This window comes from Centrocercus urophasianus, unplaced genomic scaffold (genome assembly GCF_019232065.1).
Source record: "Centrocercus urophasianus isolate 14NV4802_14NV808 unplaced genomic scaffold, USGS_Curo_1.0 seq_18, whole genome shotgun sequence".
Taxonomy (NCBI): Eukaryota; Metazoa; Chordata; class Aves; order Galliformes; family Phasianidae; genus Centrocercus; species Centrocercus urophasianus.
The window spans coordinates 4,363,254-4,376,924 of record NW_024884733.1 but is presented as its reverse complement, the minus strand read 5'-3'; the positions used below and the strand labels follow the sequence as shown (position 1 = coordinate 4,376,924).

The following is a 13,671-nucleotide window of genomic DNA, read 5'->3' as shown; positions in this document are numbered from 1 at the left end:
TGTTACAAAATGAGAGAGCCTTCTGACCAGAAAATGCAAGATTATTAGGATCTGTTTAAAAAGATCATCTGAATTATGATCTGTTATATAGGTATGTTTCCATAAGTAAGCTTTTGTGAATAAATTAACAATAACATGCCATTCAGAGCCTTACTGCTTGGCCTCAATGAAGTATTAATTCCACTTGGAATATATTCTATAATACTCTTACCAAAAAGAGAGCATAATACAGAATTCCACGTGTAAAAATCCTATACTGATGCTCAGGTATTCACATAGAGAGGAATGTGGGCCTAGGAAAGAGCCAAATTCCCCCCAAACTCAGACAACTTGGTTTCACTGACATCACTTTTTAGAAAGCGGAGTGCAATTTCCTAAGCATCTAAGTTAAGTTCCCACAGAAAGACTGCAATTTCAATGCTCAAAGATGAAAAATGATGAAGTACCATGATGACGTACCAATGTACAGCCCCAGTTTCTGACTCCTTTGGGAAAGCAGGGGAGAGCTCTTTGTTCAGGTTTACAAAAATAAGAGAACTCTGCATTTTCCTAGATAGGAAATAAGGTAATACCATGCTTGAGACTTAGAAGGTAGTACTGTGCTCAAGGCTAAGCTTGCTGTGTCAAAAATTTCTTTTATTACCTGTGGAAAGTATTTTCTGAAATACAGGACTGTCTGACATGCACGCACACCACAATCACTTGCTCTATTTTCAACCTAACAGCAAACCACTGAGCAAAATCATATTTTCATTCAAACTATTCTGATTTGAAAAGCAGTTAAGAACGAGTACTTACAGCAGCCTTAGTCTGAGAAGGAGTAGCCCATGCTGCAGTTGGATCTTGTATAGCAGAAGAAAAGAAATAAGTTATTTATTATTAAATGGAAAATAATGAAAGAAAATGCTGCTTGAGAACAATTGTCATTGGCTCGCTAATCGAGTTCTTTTAATGACTCAATTCCAGCCTGTAAATACCCTCGTAAGAGGCTGTTATCAGCCATGATTCATCTTAACAGAGCAATAAAATATTTAATGTCAAATTTAATGAGTTCACTAAGTTACGCTGAATGCATTACAAGACTTGAAACCAGATCTACCACACATTACAGAAGATAACAAAGCCAGTTGTCTACCCCAACACAATATCTTAGACGGAGTAATGGTCATGAAGAGCAAGCACAAGGCACTAATCCACTTCAGCCTTTTAATACAAACAGCACGAGCTCCACAGAAACCCCAGGTCCGCAGGATACAGCAGTGCTTTCCTCTAAAATTATTTACTTCTTCAGTTCACTTATTTCTTTCAAGAAATAATAATTATATACATATATATATATATAATTGCTTACACACACAACATTCAAAAACTTTATGTGGATCAGAACCATGGAGAAGGGCAGTATTAAGAAGTTTTAAAAATATATATTTTTTCCTTACAGTAAAAAAGATGCCAATATCATTTTGGGCAAGACAAAACGATGGTAAGGAATAGGAGGGATAAGAAAGTAAGACAGAAACGACTGCTCTTTGAGGGATGGTGTTCCATGTCTACAGAACCCCTCAGTTTCATAACTTACATGATTTGAAAAGAAACTGAACTTATCACAGGAGACATCAACAGTAATGTCCTCTTGTAGATAAAACAGTCATCTGTATCTACTTTTAAATTTCTGGAGTCCAGTTTTGTCACAGTGGGGATCATATGCCTGATTTCAAACCACAGGCTCAGCATGTGACTCAGCTGCTCCACCAGATGAGAGCCTTCTTCCTCTTAGAGATGTAGCATACTTTTTCCCCCCTCCCCTTTCAATTGCAGACTAATCACAACAGTGAAAAGCTCCTTGGATTCCTCCAGCTCTAGGCAACCTAAGTGCTGCCAGGGGTGATGTACTGCTTCTAGTCAACAGTCTGCAGCTCTTCACCACTCTGGAACTGAGCTGGAGGCAAGAGCAACTGCTTATCAGATGCTTCTTTCAAGAGACTACAGTTCCCAATTTCTGTTCCTGCATTGCTCCTCTTCTACAACACTAAAAAAAAAAAAAAATAAAAGCTGTCTCTGTGCCATCTTGGCAACCACACCACAGGCTGGCAATTCCTAACACAGATCAGCAAATACTCTGCAGATCACAGTGCGAAACTGCTACCTCTGCAGAAAATAAGTCATATAATACATGGTCTTAGCTTCCACATCAAGGCAGAAGAATGCTGTCTATAAAAGCTCCACAAAGTTTCAAAGAAGTCATGACAAAAGACTTTTTACAGCAAAGAAATACAGTAGAGAAAATCCATACCTCTGGTCGAATCCTTGGCTTGGTTATGCCTTGGATTCTGCTGAGCCACCTCACTGGACTTGTTGGTCCACATCATGTCAATTTATCTACAAAAAAAAAAAAAAAAAATTACATAAAAATTAAATAAATTGTATGCTAAAGGTAATATGACCTTGATCACGAGGATGAAATTCTAGAAAGAAGGGAAACTGGCTGTTTTCTTTTGTATTTCAGTATTTTGTTACGGGGAGCAAGCCAGGTGAAGTCAGAGAATTCTGCTGTTAGGACAGGTGCTGCACAGCTCCTTCACACAGCCCTGCAGCTCTGTGCATCACACCATTTGTGCTGGGAAGCACTGCCCTGCTCCGCCTCAGAAACCACCTTCTGTTGTGCTAGATAAATAGTAAAGCAAACATGAACAGAAGTGGGGACGTTTTCCATAAAGAACCAAACTTGAGAGCTGATAGCAGTGCTTTAAGTCACCATTATCAGGCTTCGGGCACCAGGAGAAACATGACAAAACACACCCAGTATGTATATACATTTAGCATAAGAGAGCTTGCAACCATTTCTTAAGGGAACACATTAACCCTCTTCAAGTAATTACTTGTGATTTACTCTCATCCTTTGAATTACCAACATATATACAGAGGATCTTAGTCTGGGACTAGAATTGTCCTCACTATAAACACACAGCTCTATATAGATTATTGTATGATGCCCTTGAGAACACAGTATAGTAATATTCTCTATGTATTCCTACATTCTTTAAAGAAGTTTCAGATGAAAAAAAAGGAAGCATGAAATTATTTGTTGCATCTTTCATCCTGATGCTCAAGGAAGAGTTGGCAGCCCTGCATCTGAGCTGAGCAGATCACAAGTCAGACTGAAACAGCCCAATTTTAATATCAAATAAATATCAAAAAAGCTCTAGTTTCCAATCACAATGCCATTTGTAAGCATAAAGGTTGGCTTTTCAGGTGTCCCTCTCCCCTCTTTTGGAAGGATGAGAAGAATTCAGCAGCTTTTCAAGATCCACCAACAAATGATGCTGATTTCCACCAACCTCTGAATTCCTAAAATAACTTCTTCCTATCGCTACAGCTCACATGAGCAAGCAGAGCCCTCTGAAAAACAAGTATTTGTTTAAGTCAGTGCCCCTCTCTGCAAGAAGTTACACCAGAGGAAAGCAGCCAGGAGTGGGGGAGAAAAGAAAGAAAAAGCAAATCAAGATACAGTTGCCAAGTCTATTTATAAGATTTACACGCAGGAGAACGGAGCAGCCAGGCACCAAAATACACTGACATGAATACTGACGCTACACTAAACACTACCACCACACTAAAATGTGATGCAAAGGAAGCGTAAATAATTTTCAAAAATATCGTTTTACATCAACCTAAAAATTGCCTCAACGTTCCATGAACAATTTTAAGATTAACCGCGTTGTAAAAACTGCATTCTGAAGTGAATGCTTCAAAAACTGAACGGTCCATCCCCATTCTGCACGCAAGCTGGAGGAAGCAGGGGATAAACAGCAGCTCAACAACCCAAATTCCAAAGAACTTCTGGATGCCAAAGGTTATCTGCAGCCTGGATAAGGCCATGGAAAAAACTGGAAGGCTGCAGATTCAGCAAAGCTGATGTGATGGTGTGAGGGCTCCCATGCAGGCAGGCAGGTCACCAAACGCTGGTTTGCCGAGCCTTGGGTGGATGGCTAAGACACAAACGTGGTCTGACATTCCACGACCACACCACGTGCCCATCTCGTTTTTTACCCATTTGTCCAAGAAAGAAAAAGGTACACACCAATAGGTGCAGAACTGCTGCTGATGAGTGCATTGAGGGGAAACTAGCAAGAAAAGCAAACTCCTGCAAGAAAATGAAGAGAAAACACCACTATCTTCCACAGACAGTTCCTATGGGCGTGATAAGACATGGCAAACGAGGAAATGGAAACTAAGAGAAAAACACTGCCAAGCAGAAAAAGAAGAGAAACTAGCACTGAATTTACTATCACACACACCAGATAGCATTGAAAGGAACAGCAGATAACAAAACAAGTCAAACATCAAGAGAACAGCATTTCTGAAAGGAAAGGGCAATGTAAGAGTAGAATATGCTTAGCAAAGGTACTCCAAAAAATGTCAAGATACAAAAAACAGGGCTAGGAAAAGACAGAAAAGCAGGATGTAGAAGAGAGAGAGACTGGGGAAAGACAGGTAGGACAGGAATGGAACAGAAGAATGAATGGCAAAAAGGAGGAAAAGCAATGGGAAGACTGGTTTTGTTGTTCAGTTTTCCAAGAGTGCTCAGTATGATTTTTTTCCTTGGTAGCACAACCTCGAGTAAAGGAAGGAAGAAACTCAGAAAACACTGCAACAAGGAAATGGGAGAGGAAACTGCATCATATGGATTCAGAGAAGGCAGAGAGTATGAGCAACAGACTGACCACAGCTTTCATTAGCAGTTAGTAACTGCAAAGCAAAAAACACCCACAGTATGTAGACGAATGATATCCCTCAGGACCTTGCTTCTTATATAAACACAAGGATGCCAAAGGAAATCAAGTCACACAACAGAAAACATGCAGGCTCGCTAAGAGGAAGGAGAGAAGCAAATGATTGATATTGACTTCTAAGGTTTGATATTAACTGTTTAACCCACAAAGTGGGAGCTTCTGTTCCAGGCTGGGAATACACGGGGCCAGCACTTGGCACAGCTTAGCTACCATAAAGCAGCAGCACCAGCAGGAGCCATCCTCCTCTTTGTTCTACACCTTGGTTTTCCTTGCCTTATGCAGGCAGAAAGTCATAGAGTCTTAGAATCCTTAGAGTTGGAAGGGACCCTTAAGGTCATCTAGCCCAAATCCCAGTCCTGTAACACACTCCCTAGTCGTTACCCAAAGGCAAATGCTTGAAGCTGCTTCCTCAAGGGCTGCGTGTGGGGCTGAGGACAGCAGAAGCATTGCCACCCCTGCTCCTACAGGGCACGGCTGGGGCTCCAAGGCCTGACAGAGGCTGCACATCCCACTCCAGTGGCTCCCACTGTGCCCAGTCCTGCACAGCGCAGGCAGAGCCTGTGGGGAAACAGACACAGGGAAAGGCTACAGGGAGACTGTTCCAGTTTTAAGTCTTTGCTTACAAATAACTGGAAGTTGGCTTCTGAAACCTTAAGACCCGCTGGAACTCCTGCCTGCACAGCTACAGCTCTGTGCTACTGCCGGAACAGACACTCACAGGCAGACAGACCTTGTCAAACAAACTGGTTTTGGGAGCAAGCCTGCTGAAAGTGATGGAATTTCTATTTAAAGGTGCCAGAAACACTTTCCATGACTCCTTAAATGCCACACAGTACAATTTCTAATGATGTGCTTGAGTTCAGAATACAAATACATTCATCCACTCCGTTTTCTGGAATCTGAGCTTTACCACATTGCATTATTCCAAATAAACAGGAGATCAAAACATCCATATTACATTAAGACTTTTGTTTTAACGTTCATCTGATACAAGAATAACCAGCATTTTGTTTTGCCTCAACATATGCTGAAAAAGCTTCCTCCCTCAAAGCAGAAAGAAGCAGGTGACTTCTCGACCTTCCTCAGCACTGGGGACAAGTTCCAGTGCAACAAATACACATCTGCCCAAAATAAATACATGAAAAACAAACAAAAAAAAACCACCAACAAATACATGTCACCCACAATCTTTCTCCAGACCTCCAAAGAGATTTCTGCAAGAAAGTTGGGGGTTTTTCTTCTTGTGAAGTTTAGTTGTGCCTCATGATAGAGTTCCTGGCCTCGAACCACCAAGAGTGCCCGCACAGGTAGCTCTGCCTGCTATTGCATCCAAGCAGCTGCTATTGCTATGACTCAGAGATTGTTTACTGGTCCACACTGCTCTGGGCCCCACTGAGTAAGGCTGTATGTGAGACAACAGGTAATTATGTGAGGCCAACGCAAAAAAATGCTGAAAGTAAGCAACAAGGCACAACTGTTAGCTGCTCTCAATGAGTAATGTTGTAGGCAATACTGTTCAGTCCTGCAATGCAACCAGTAAATATACGAGATGATCTCATGTTCTGGTTGTTAAGAAAATAGAAACTATCAATCAAAAAGATTCATTCATATATCTATGTATGTATGTGTGACTTTTGGCCTGTCTTAAGCTAGAAAAATATTTTAAAAGCTTTTAGGGATACTAAAGAAGTTAAAGAGGGCAATCAAGATACAGCACACATCCACATACAGAAAAGCAGTAAGAAAAATGTGAAGTGCACATTGCTACCTCTAACTGTTAACCAGAAAGACAAATGACATCAACTGTCCCACCCCCATCAAACAGCAGAAAATTCAGCTGAGACACACAAACACGAAGCACGAGTTGTAAGATGAAATCACTGACATCAACCAGGTACTAAATTTGCATCCAAACTACACTGAAGAATCTCCTACAAATGAAACTGCTGCCCAGATTGCTGTGGATGCTCCATCCCTGCAGGTGTTGAAGACCAGGCTGAATGGAGCCCTGGGCATCCTGGTCTGGTACCAGATCTGGAGGTTGGTGGCTCTGTTTGTGGCAAAGGGGTTGGAACTTAATGATCTTGAGGTTCCCTCCAACCCAAGCCATTCTATGATTCATTCATTCTATGACTGCATGAAACACTACAGAATGTCCCTCTCTCCAGGTATAAGCTAAGGATGGATATTTGCAACGTTCTTCTGCTGTGAAAAGCCACATCAGCTTGCAAAAGTGTCCCTGCTTCATCACAAGCAATGCAAAAGCAATGGCTGGAGCTAAAAACTGAATTAGTGGTTTAGCCAAAAGTAAAATGCATTGAATGTCTTACTCTGCTGCATCACATACTAGGAGGTACTCTGAGGAAATGTACTGAGATGAATGTTGTGACAGCTCACGTAACTCGATGCATTGTTCGTGAAGAAATCAGAGCACAAAGGCACAGACAATGCATCCATTTATTAAGGAGATGCACACGAGCGTTTCCCCATCCATTCAGGAGTTCTGTACTGCCTTTGACTACAAAGATATTTGCATTTATCACAGAGAAGAAAATCAGCAACACATTCTAATTTCAGAAAGATACAACACTTCTGTGTTTGTTTCCTCAGCCTTCGTAACAGAAGTTTAATCTCCAGTTACTGCATGATAGAAGACTGCAACTCTTGCAGCCCATACTAAATCCATTCAGCAGAACAAGCCTGAGTCCTTCAGCACGTCCCGCCTTGGAAAGGCCAGTAACCAGCAAAGACTGGTACCAGGACCCTGCTGAGATCTTTTTCTTGCACTAGATAGAAAACAATAAAATATTCTCTTGTATTTAAAAAATTACTGTGCTGTCCCATTAAATGCTCCAAGTGCCTAAAGCATTAAATCCGGATTTTCTGATGAGATAGAACAATTCCACCTGATGCATTTTCCTATTAACAAATGTAACACTTTTGGAACAGATACACTTTTTGCCACAGATAACCATTTGGTGAGGCTATTCTTACAACACAGACAATTTCTTTCAGCATTCAGTAAGAATGACCTCGTAGAACTGATTCTTTCATCTACTTGCTCTATTCTTTCTGCAGTATATTGAGAAAGGTTTCTCAGCTACGCATACAAGTAATTTTATTCTCAATAGAGCAGTCCATGAAAGCCTATTACATCATTAGCACAATGATACACATATCTGTTCCAGGCACTTACATCTACAGATAATTCTTGCATTCAGACATTCCGATCCAGCCACGTGCCTGAGATACTAGGAAAGCTTTCTCTCTACACTCAACTTCTCCCGTCATGATTACACTGCTGCGCTGGTTCTCACTAACACCACCTATACTGAAAAGCACAAATTGCATTACTGAGTACTTTGGTAGCATGTTTCAAACAATGCTGCTGCACTGATAAAAAGAAGTCCTATTCTTACCGTGAGTTTATAAGGTACATGGAGCACATTTAGCAACTTGGCACTGAGGAAAGAACAGATATATTCCTCCCTATCAAATGATGCTGCTCTCCTATGATAGCTGCAATGCTTGTCCAATTGCTCACTAAGCCAAGTCAACTCACTAACCCTACAGAACATCATTCTTTTTTTCTGTTGGTTCTCCACCAGCTCAGCAAACTGGAGCAAACTGCCACACGGTCAGTGCCAGCGTGGGTCAGAGGCAAAAGAGAAGCATCAGCAAAACATCACACTTACTCACCTTACCATGGGCAGTTTTGCTTACCTGCTGTGAATATAATACTGGAAAATACAGATCTATGTGCACTAACACTCTAGACTTCAGCTCATACCAAACACGTGCCTAACTTAAAAGATACACAGGACTACAGTCTCAACTGAGCACTCAAATCCAAGGAGAATTACCACGTCAACAGCTTGATGCTCAGCTGTCAAACACAGAGTACCCAGTCCAGTAGAAACCAATAGGTAGAGGAGTGCAAGAAAAAGCCAAAAAGCATATCATACCCGAGCCATCACAAGTTGATTCTTTACAGTTGCAATTCTAATAAATACTCTTAAATAAACTTATAAATAACTCTTATCCACTTATTTAGTTCTCAACAGATGCTTTTATCGCGGTGGCACAAATCACTGCCAGAATTATTCCAAGGCTTGAAAGATGCTGTCCACATTGGGATTGTTTATATTCATAAAGTCTTGCCCAGCGTTACAGTGATAAAACAGGGCTGCACATTGGCTTAGCGATATAAGTTTGTGCAAATGTGATTTTGTAGTTACACATCACTTTGTTTTTTCAGCAACCTGCCACACCTAGGGGCTGTACCAGAAGACCTGAACCAACAGCTGTGCAGCTCCCACAGCACCCCGGCTCCCTGCAGAAATGTGTCACTGGTGCACAAACTCAGTTGCTGCAGCCAGCAGATGCAGCACACCTTTGTTCTAAGGTAGCGTCACAGGCAGAAACTGAAGCCTTCAACACTGTTAGCGTGGCCACACCCTCGGTTGTAGTTAATTATCTGAAGCATTACCTAATGAAGCTGCTGTAGCAACCGGAACGATGAGGAGCAGCGAGCACAGCAGGCTGGCCATGCAGCCAGGCAGGACAGCAGATCTGAACTCCTGTAATGTAGCAGCGCGTGCTGGCTGCAGTTCTGTGCTGTGCTTTTGGTAGCAATGGACTACCGAGCCAGCTTTCAGGTGTCTGCCGGGCAGCCCTGTGAAGGACCAAACACAGGGCTTGCTGGTGAGGCCGTGTGCTTTCAGCTACGAGGCACAGAAGCACGCATCAAGCGGCAGGGCTATCCCGGAGCGGCAGTTTCGATGGCAGGCACGCGATGTGCTAGGAGACGCCCGGTTGCCGTGATACGGCTTGCAGCCAAACTATGCCAGACACCGACAGCGGGTCTTACAGCTCAGCAAACCACATCCACAGAAGAAAAAGCCTCAGTCACATCATCACAAAGCCCCGAACGCCCAGCCGAACGGCACGATGCGGTCACAGCTCGTCGGAGCGGCTGTCAGCGGAGACGGAGCCGGAGGCGGTCGGTTAAGGGCGCTGAGCGCTGCGACGGACCTGGCAGGGCCGGGGCTGCCAGCAGCAAACGGGGCAGCGGGAGGCTCGGGAAGAAAACCCGCGTCCGGCGTTTCCCCATGCAAAGCGACAACCAGCGACGCCACAGATACCCTACCCCGTCCCTCCCTTCACCGCCCCAGGCACATCGACGTAAGAAAGAGGGAAACAGCGATGTCCAAGGGAGCCCGGCCCGCTGACAGCCGCCGCACCGCCCGGCCCCGCAGCGGGACGCGGCCGGCAGCGCAGCCGGGCCTGGGCCGCTCCCGGCTCACCTGGTGGCGGCGGTTCCTCGCCGCCCACCGCCCGGGTCCCGGGGCATCCCGCGAAAGCAGAGAGTGTGCGTCCCGAGCTCGGCTCCGCAGCCCGCCGACGCGCGCTCCCTCAGCGGCGCCGGCCCGCCGCCATTACCGGACAACGACTGACACGGAACGGCGGCGGCAGCGGCGCGGGGCAGGGCGGGAGCACCCGCCAAGTCTCGCGAGAACCGGCGCGCCGCGACCTCCCCAAGATGGCGGCGTCCCGTCGCTGCGCGCCGCTCCTTACCTCGGCGCCATGTCGTTTGCGGCTCGGCCCGGCCGTCCCACTCCCGGCTCGCACCGGGTCCGGCGAGCGGCTCCGCTCCTATCTCGGCTGGAGCCCGGGCCGAGCCGGGGGACGGACCAAGGGCGGCGCCTGCTCGGCACTGCCGCTTTCATGGTGCCCGCAGAGCCCACGCAGCGCCGCGCCTGGCCCGGGGCGAGACGGCGCCTGGCTGCGGGCGGGGCGAGGCGGCCCTGTGGCGGGGCTGCTGTGCTCTCAGCGCCGTGAAGGGCTTTTTTCCAGCGCGTCCCTCACGGCTTGTATTCTTTCCGTGCCGGTTCGTGCAGAGCGGCAGGGCTCGATGCCTCGGGTTTGATGCAAGAACGGCACTTTGTCATGTTAACTGCCGCCGTGTTCCTTTGGGCTGCAGCCCAAACTGGGGCACCATCTTCATAAAAATCACGCTTTTTTTTTTTTTTTTTTTTTTTTTTTTTTTTTTTTTTTCTCCCAAAATGAAAGCAGCTCTGAATGCCGAACTCCCTGTTTCCAAATTTAACAGTTAACCCACATTTCACAAATAGGTCTGAGATGTTATCTGGCTGCAGCAGAATTATTTCCATTGAAGAAGGAAAGTCATTAGAATAGGAAAAAAAAAAAAAAAAAGAAAGAAATTATTCCTCTGGTTATTTTGGGAACGTCTCCTTGAGGGCCTGTCTGCAGCCTCGCCAGACTCCGGTTTCCAGTAATTAGTGTGATGGCTTGATTACAGATGCCAAATTTCTTGGGGGAGCACGGGGGTGGAGTGCTATCTTCCATAGCCCCTAAAGGAGCACTGAAATTACTGGGGATATTTTTTTCCTTAAGGATTAAACTATTTTTACATAACCCCTCTTCTTGTGAATGGCAAATGTCCTGCATATAAAAATTCCAGTATGGGAACAACACGGGAAAGCAGCCCGAATGCTGAGACCATTGCAGCTGCAGAGCTTGAGCAACTCAGAACTTAATCATGTCACAATTACAGGGTACCCATTGAGCCTTAATTTGGCTCCTTTACATACACAGTCTAATTACAGAGTGTATTTTCCAGAGTAAGCATACCTCCTTTGAAACAAGAGGTAAGCTTGAGATGGCAGTGGAAAATGTTTTTTGTGTTTTTCTCCAGATAAGAGACAGAAATAATTGGACAAAAAGACAGGCACAGCTCTGATGGGAAAAAGTGGTAGGGAGTGCCTCATTCCCTCCCAAGTCCTAAAAGAACAAACCTGCACCTTCTAAATGCAGAAGACTCTTTGTACTAATGACAACTTCAGTCAATGCGGGCGATATTACTGCAGCATATGAGAGCCCTGATCACAGAGAAGGGAAATTGCATTATTCCATTCTCCATCATCACCTGGTGTTTGCTTAAATTCAGTCATTAATATTGCTGCCTTGGCAGCCTAGTTAAATTATTCAGCACTTTTGTAATGCATTACCTTTTTAATTATGCTTTTAAACTTAGCTTCTCATTTCTGCTTGGAAGCAGTTCATCTAGTTTCAGGCTCCTTTTCATTTTCAGGCAAACAGGGAATTGCATTAGAATTTTCTCAAACATGAAAATAATTTTTCAGCCAGTCAAAATTATAAGGCATTGTTTGTCTACTGCATTTTTTGCTTCTGTACAGCTTCTATTTATTCTCTTTATCCGTGGAACTTAATCATAAAACTTTGCATTACGTTTTTAAAACTCCCTACCAATGGGCATAAAGCTCTGACAGGCAGGTCTTGTGCTAAAAGAAACAAGAGAGAAACTCACAACACATGCAGTCCCCTTGTGAAATTCTCCAAGATTAGAAATAAGGAGGCCGTTTACCTGCAAACAGCTGCAGCTGGGAGAAAAGGAAAGACTCTCATCCCAATTCAGTTTGATGAACTGCTTGTTACACTGTGAAGCAATGGAGACACTGCTGCGAGCACTCCCCAGGCGCTGGAAGTGGTGGATGGATACAGTAAGTCAGGGCTAAACAGCCACAATCTCATCTTACACTAACTTTGTTATTGCAGCTTTAAGAGAGAGGTTTGGAAAGTTTTCCACTCCATACTACTATTGCACGCCCCTTCTAAAATTAGAAAAGGGGCAGCTGGCTATTGCAGCCAAAAGAGCTGCTAGTAGTTCCCCCCCCTCCCAGCCTCCCTCCCTGCTTTCTTTGACTGGCATGGCTCCCAAGAGCCAGAGAAGAATTTGGGGAAGGGTGCTTCCACCTGTTGAATGTGGTATGAGGTCTTCCAGGCTCTCCATTATAAATCCAACTGTCAGGCACTGACAATAAAACAGGACACAGGACAGCTGTGAGAACCACAGGAAACTTCCCCTCCCCATTTTCTTTCTATATACTGGTACAATTTTGCAGTTTGTCTTACAGCAGCATGAAAAATTGTTCCCCGTGTGATTTGTGCTTAGAAAACAGAAGGGCTCACTACACATCACTTCAGATTTGTTCTCAGTTTTCCAGCTGGGCTACAGGGTCTTAGCACAGAATCTGGCAAATTGTTCACATGTTGTTGTGCATCTCTAAAGCCAGATTTTTTTTTCCAAGTACATAATAGCTATTGAGTGTAGCTCTGCTCTACACAGCAAGTACTTGTAAGTCTACCTTAATGGGGAGCTCACCTTGCCTTCTGCACCCAGTTTGAGCTGATTTGATTATCAGTTCTAAACAAACACATCTTTCAAAAAAGAATATTGAATCCATGATTTTTTTTCTTAATTTGTGGGGAAAAACTGTTCAGAATTCCTCTGCTCAGCGTGACTGAAAGCAGGGTGTGAGAGACAAGGTAAAAACAGATGAGGCAGTGCATTGCTCTAAGTCCCTTTTAAACCATGCACTGCTCAAGGCAAAACAGGTATTGCCTTCCTCTAGATGCATGAAGGCGACAGCAGGAGTTGCAGAAGGCGGCCCACATTCTACTTTCTGAATGCTCTGGCTACCTACAGGGCACTGTCACCAGCTTCCTGGCACTTGTATGCTTGCATCAGGAGCAGTTTGCACCGGGATAAGAACCCTGCTGGAGCAAAATTGAGTTTCTCATTCCTGTGTGCCTCACTCCCATTTTCCAGCACTCCCATTTTACAGCATTATGGAAAATAAGTGTTCTGAAGTGTGCTGTTTGCAAATTGGTTTGACTGGTCCTGCTCCTCTAGAATCACATTTTACCCAAAGTTTATATAATCTAGGTCTACAGAACATAAATCATTCCCTTTCCAGCCTAGGCCTAGGCTCTTCGCTGTCTATAACCACATCTTCACTATCACAGTCTATTTAATTTGCTGTTGACTATTAGG

At 44.3% G+C, this 13,671-nt stretch overlaps 1 protein-coding gene across 8 annotated transcripts in view; it reads right to left on the bottom strand.

The window, feature by feature from the left end:
- The window catches only part of CEP350 (centrosomal protein 350), a 70,811-nt gene extending 60,632 nt beyond the window's left edge, over positions 1-10,179 (bottom strand). For 4 of the 8 annotated variants that reach the window (XM_042819090.1, XM_042819094.1, XM_042819095.1 and 1 more), the window contains exons 1-4: positions 10,100-10,179; positions 2,294-2,379; positions 799-842; positions 460-549 (exon numbers count right to left, since the gene is read on the bottom strand). In XM_042819090.1, the coding sequence (XP_042675024.1) occupies positions 460-549; positions 799-842; positions 2,294-2,369 (210 nt within the window). In that variant the 5' untranslated portion in view covers positions 2,370-2,379; positions 10,100-10,179. Of the gene's footprint in view, positions 1-459; positions 550-798; positions 843-2,293; positions 2,380-9,282; positions 9,457-10,099 lie in introns of those variants that run through there. The other 4 variants (XM_042819096.1, XM_042819097.1, XM_042819098.1 and 1 more) reach the window with 2 other exon arrangements.
- Positions 10,180-13,671: the final 3,492 nt, after the last annotated feature.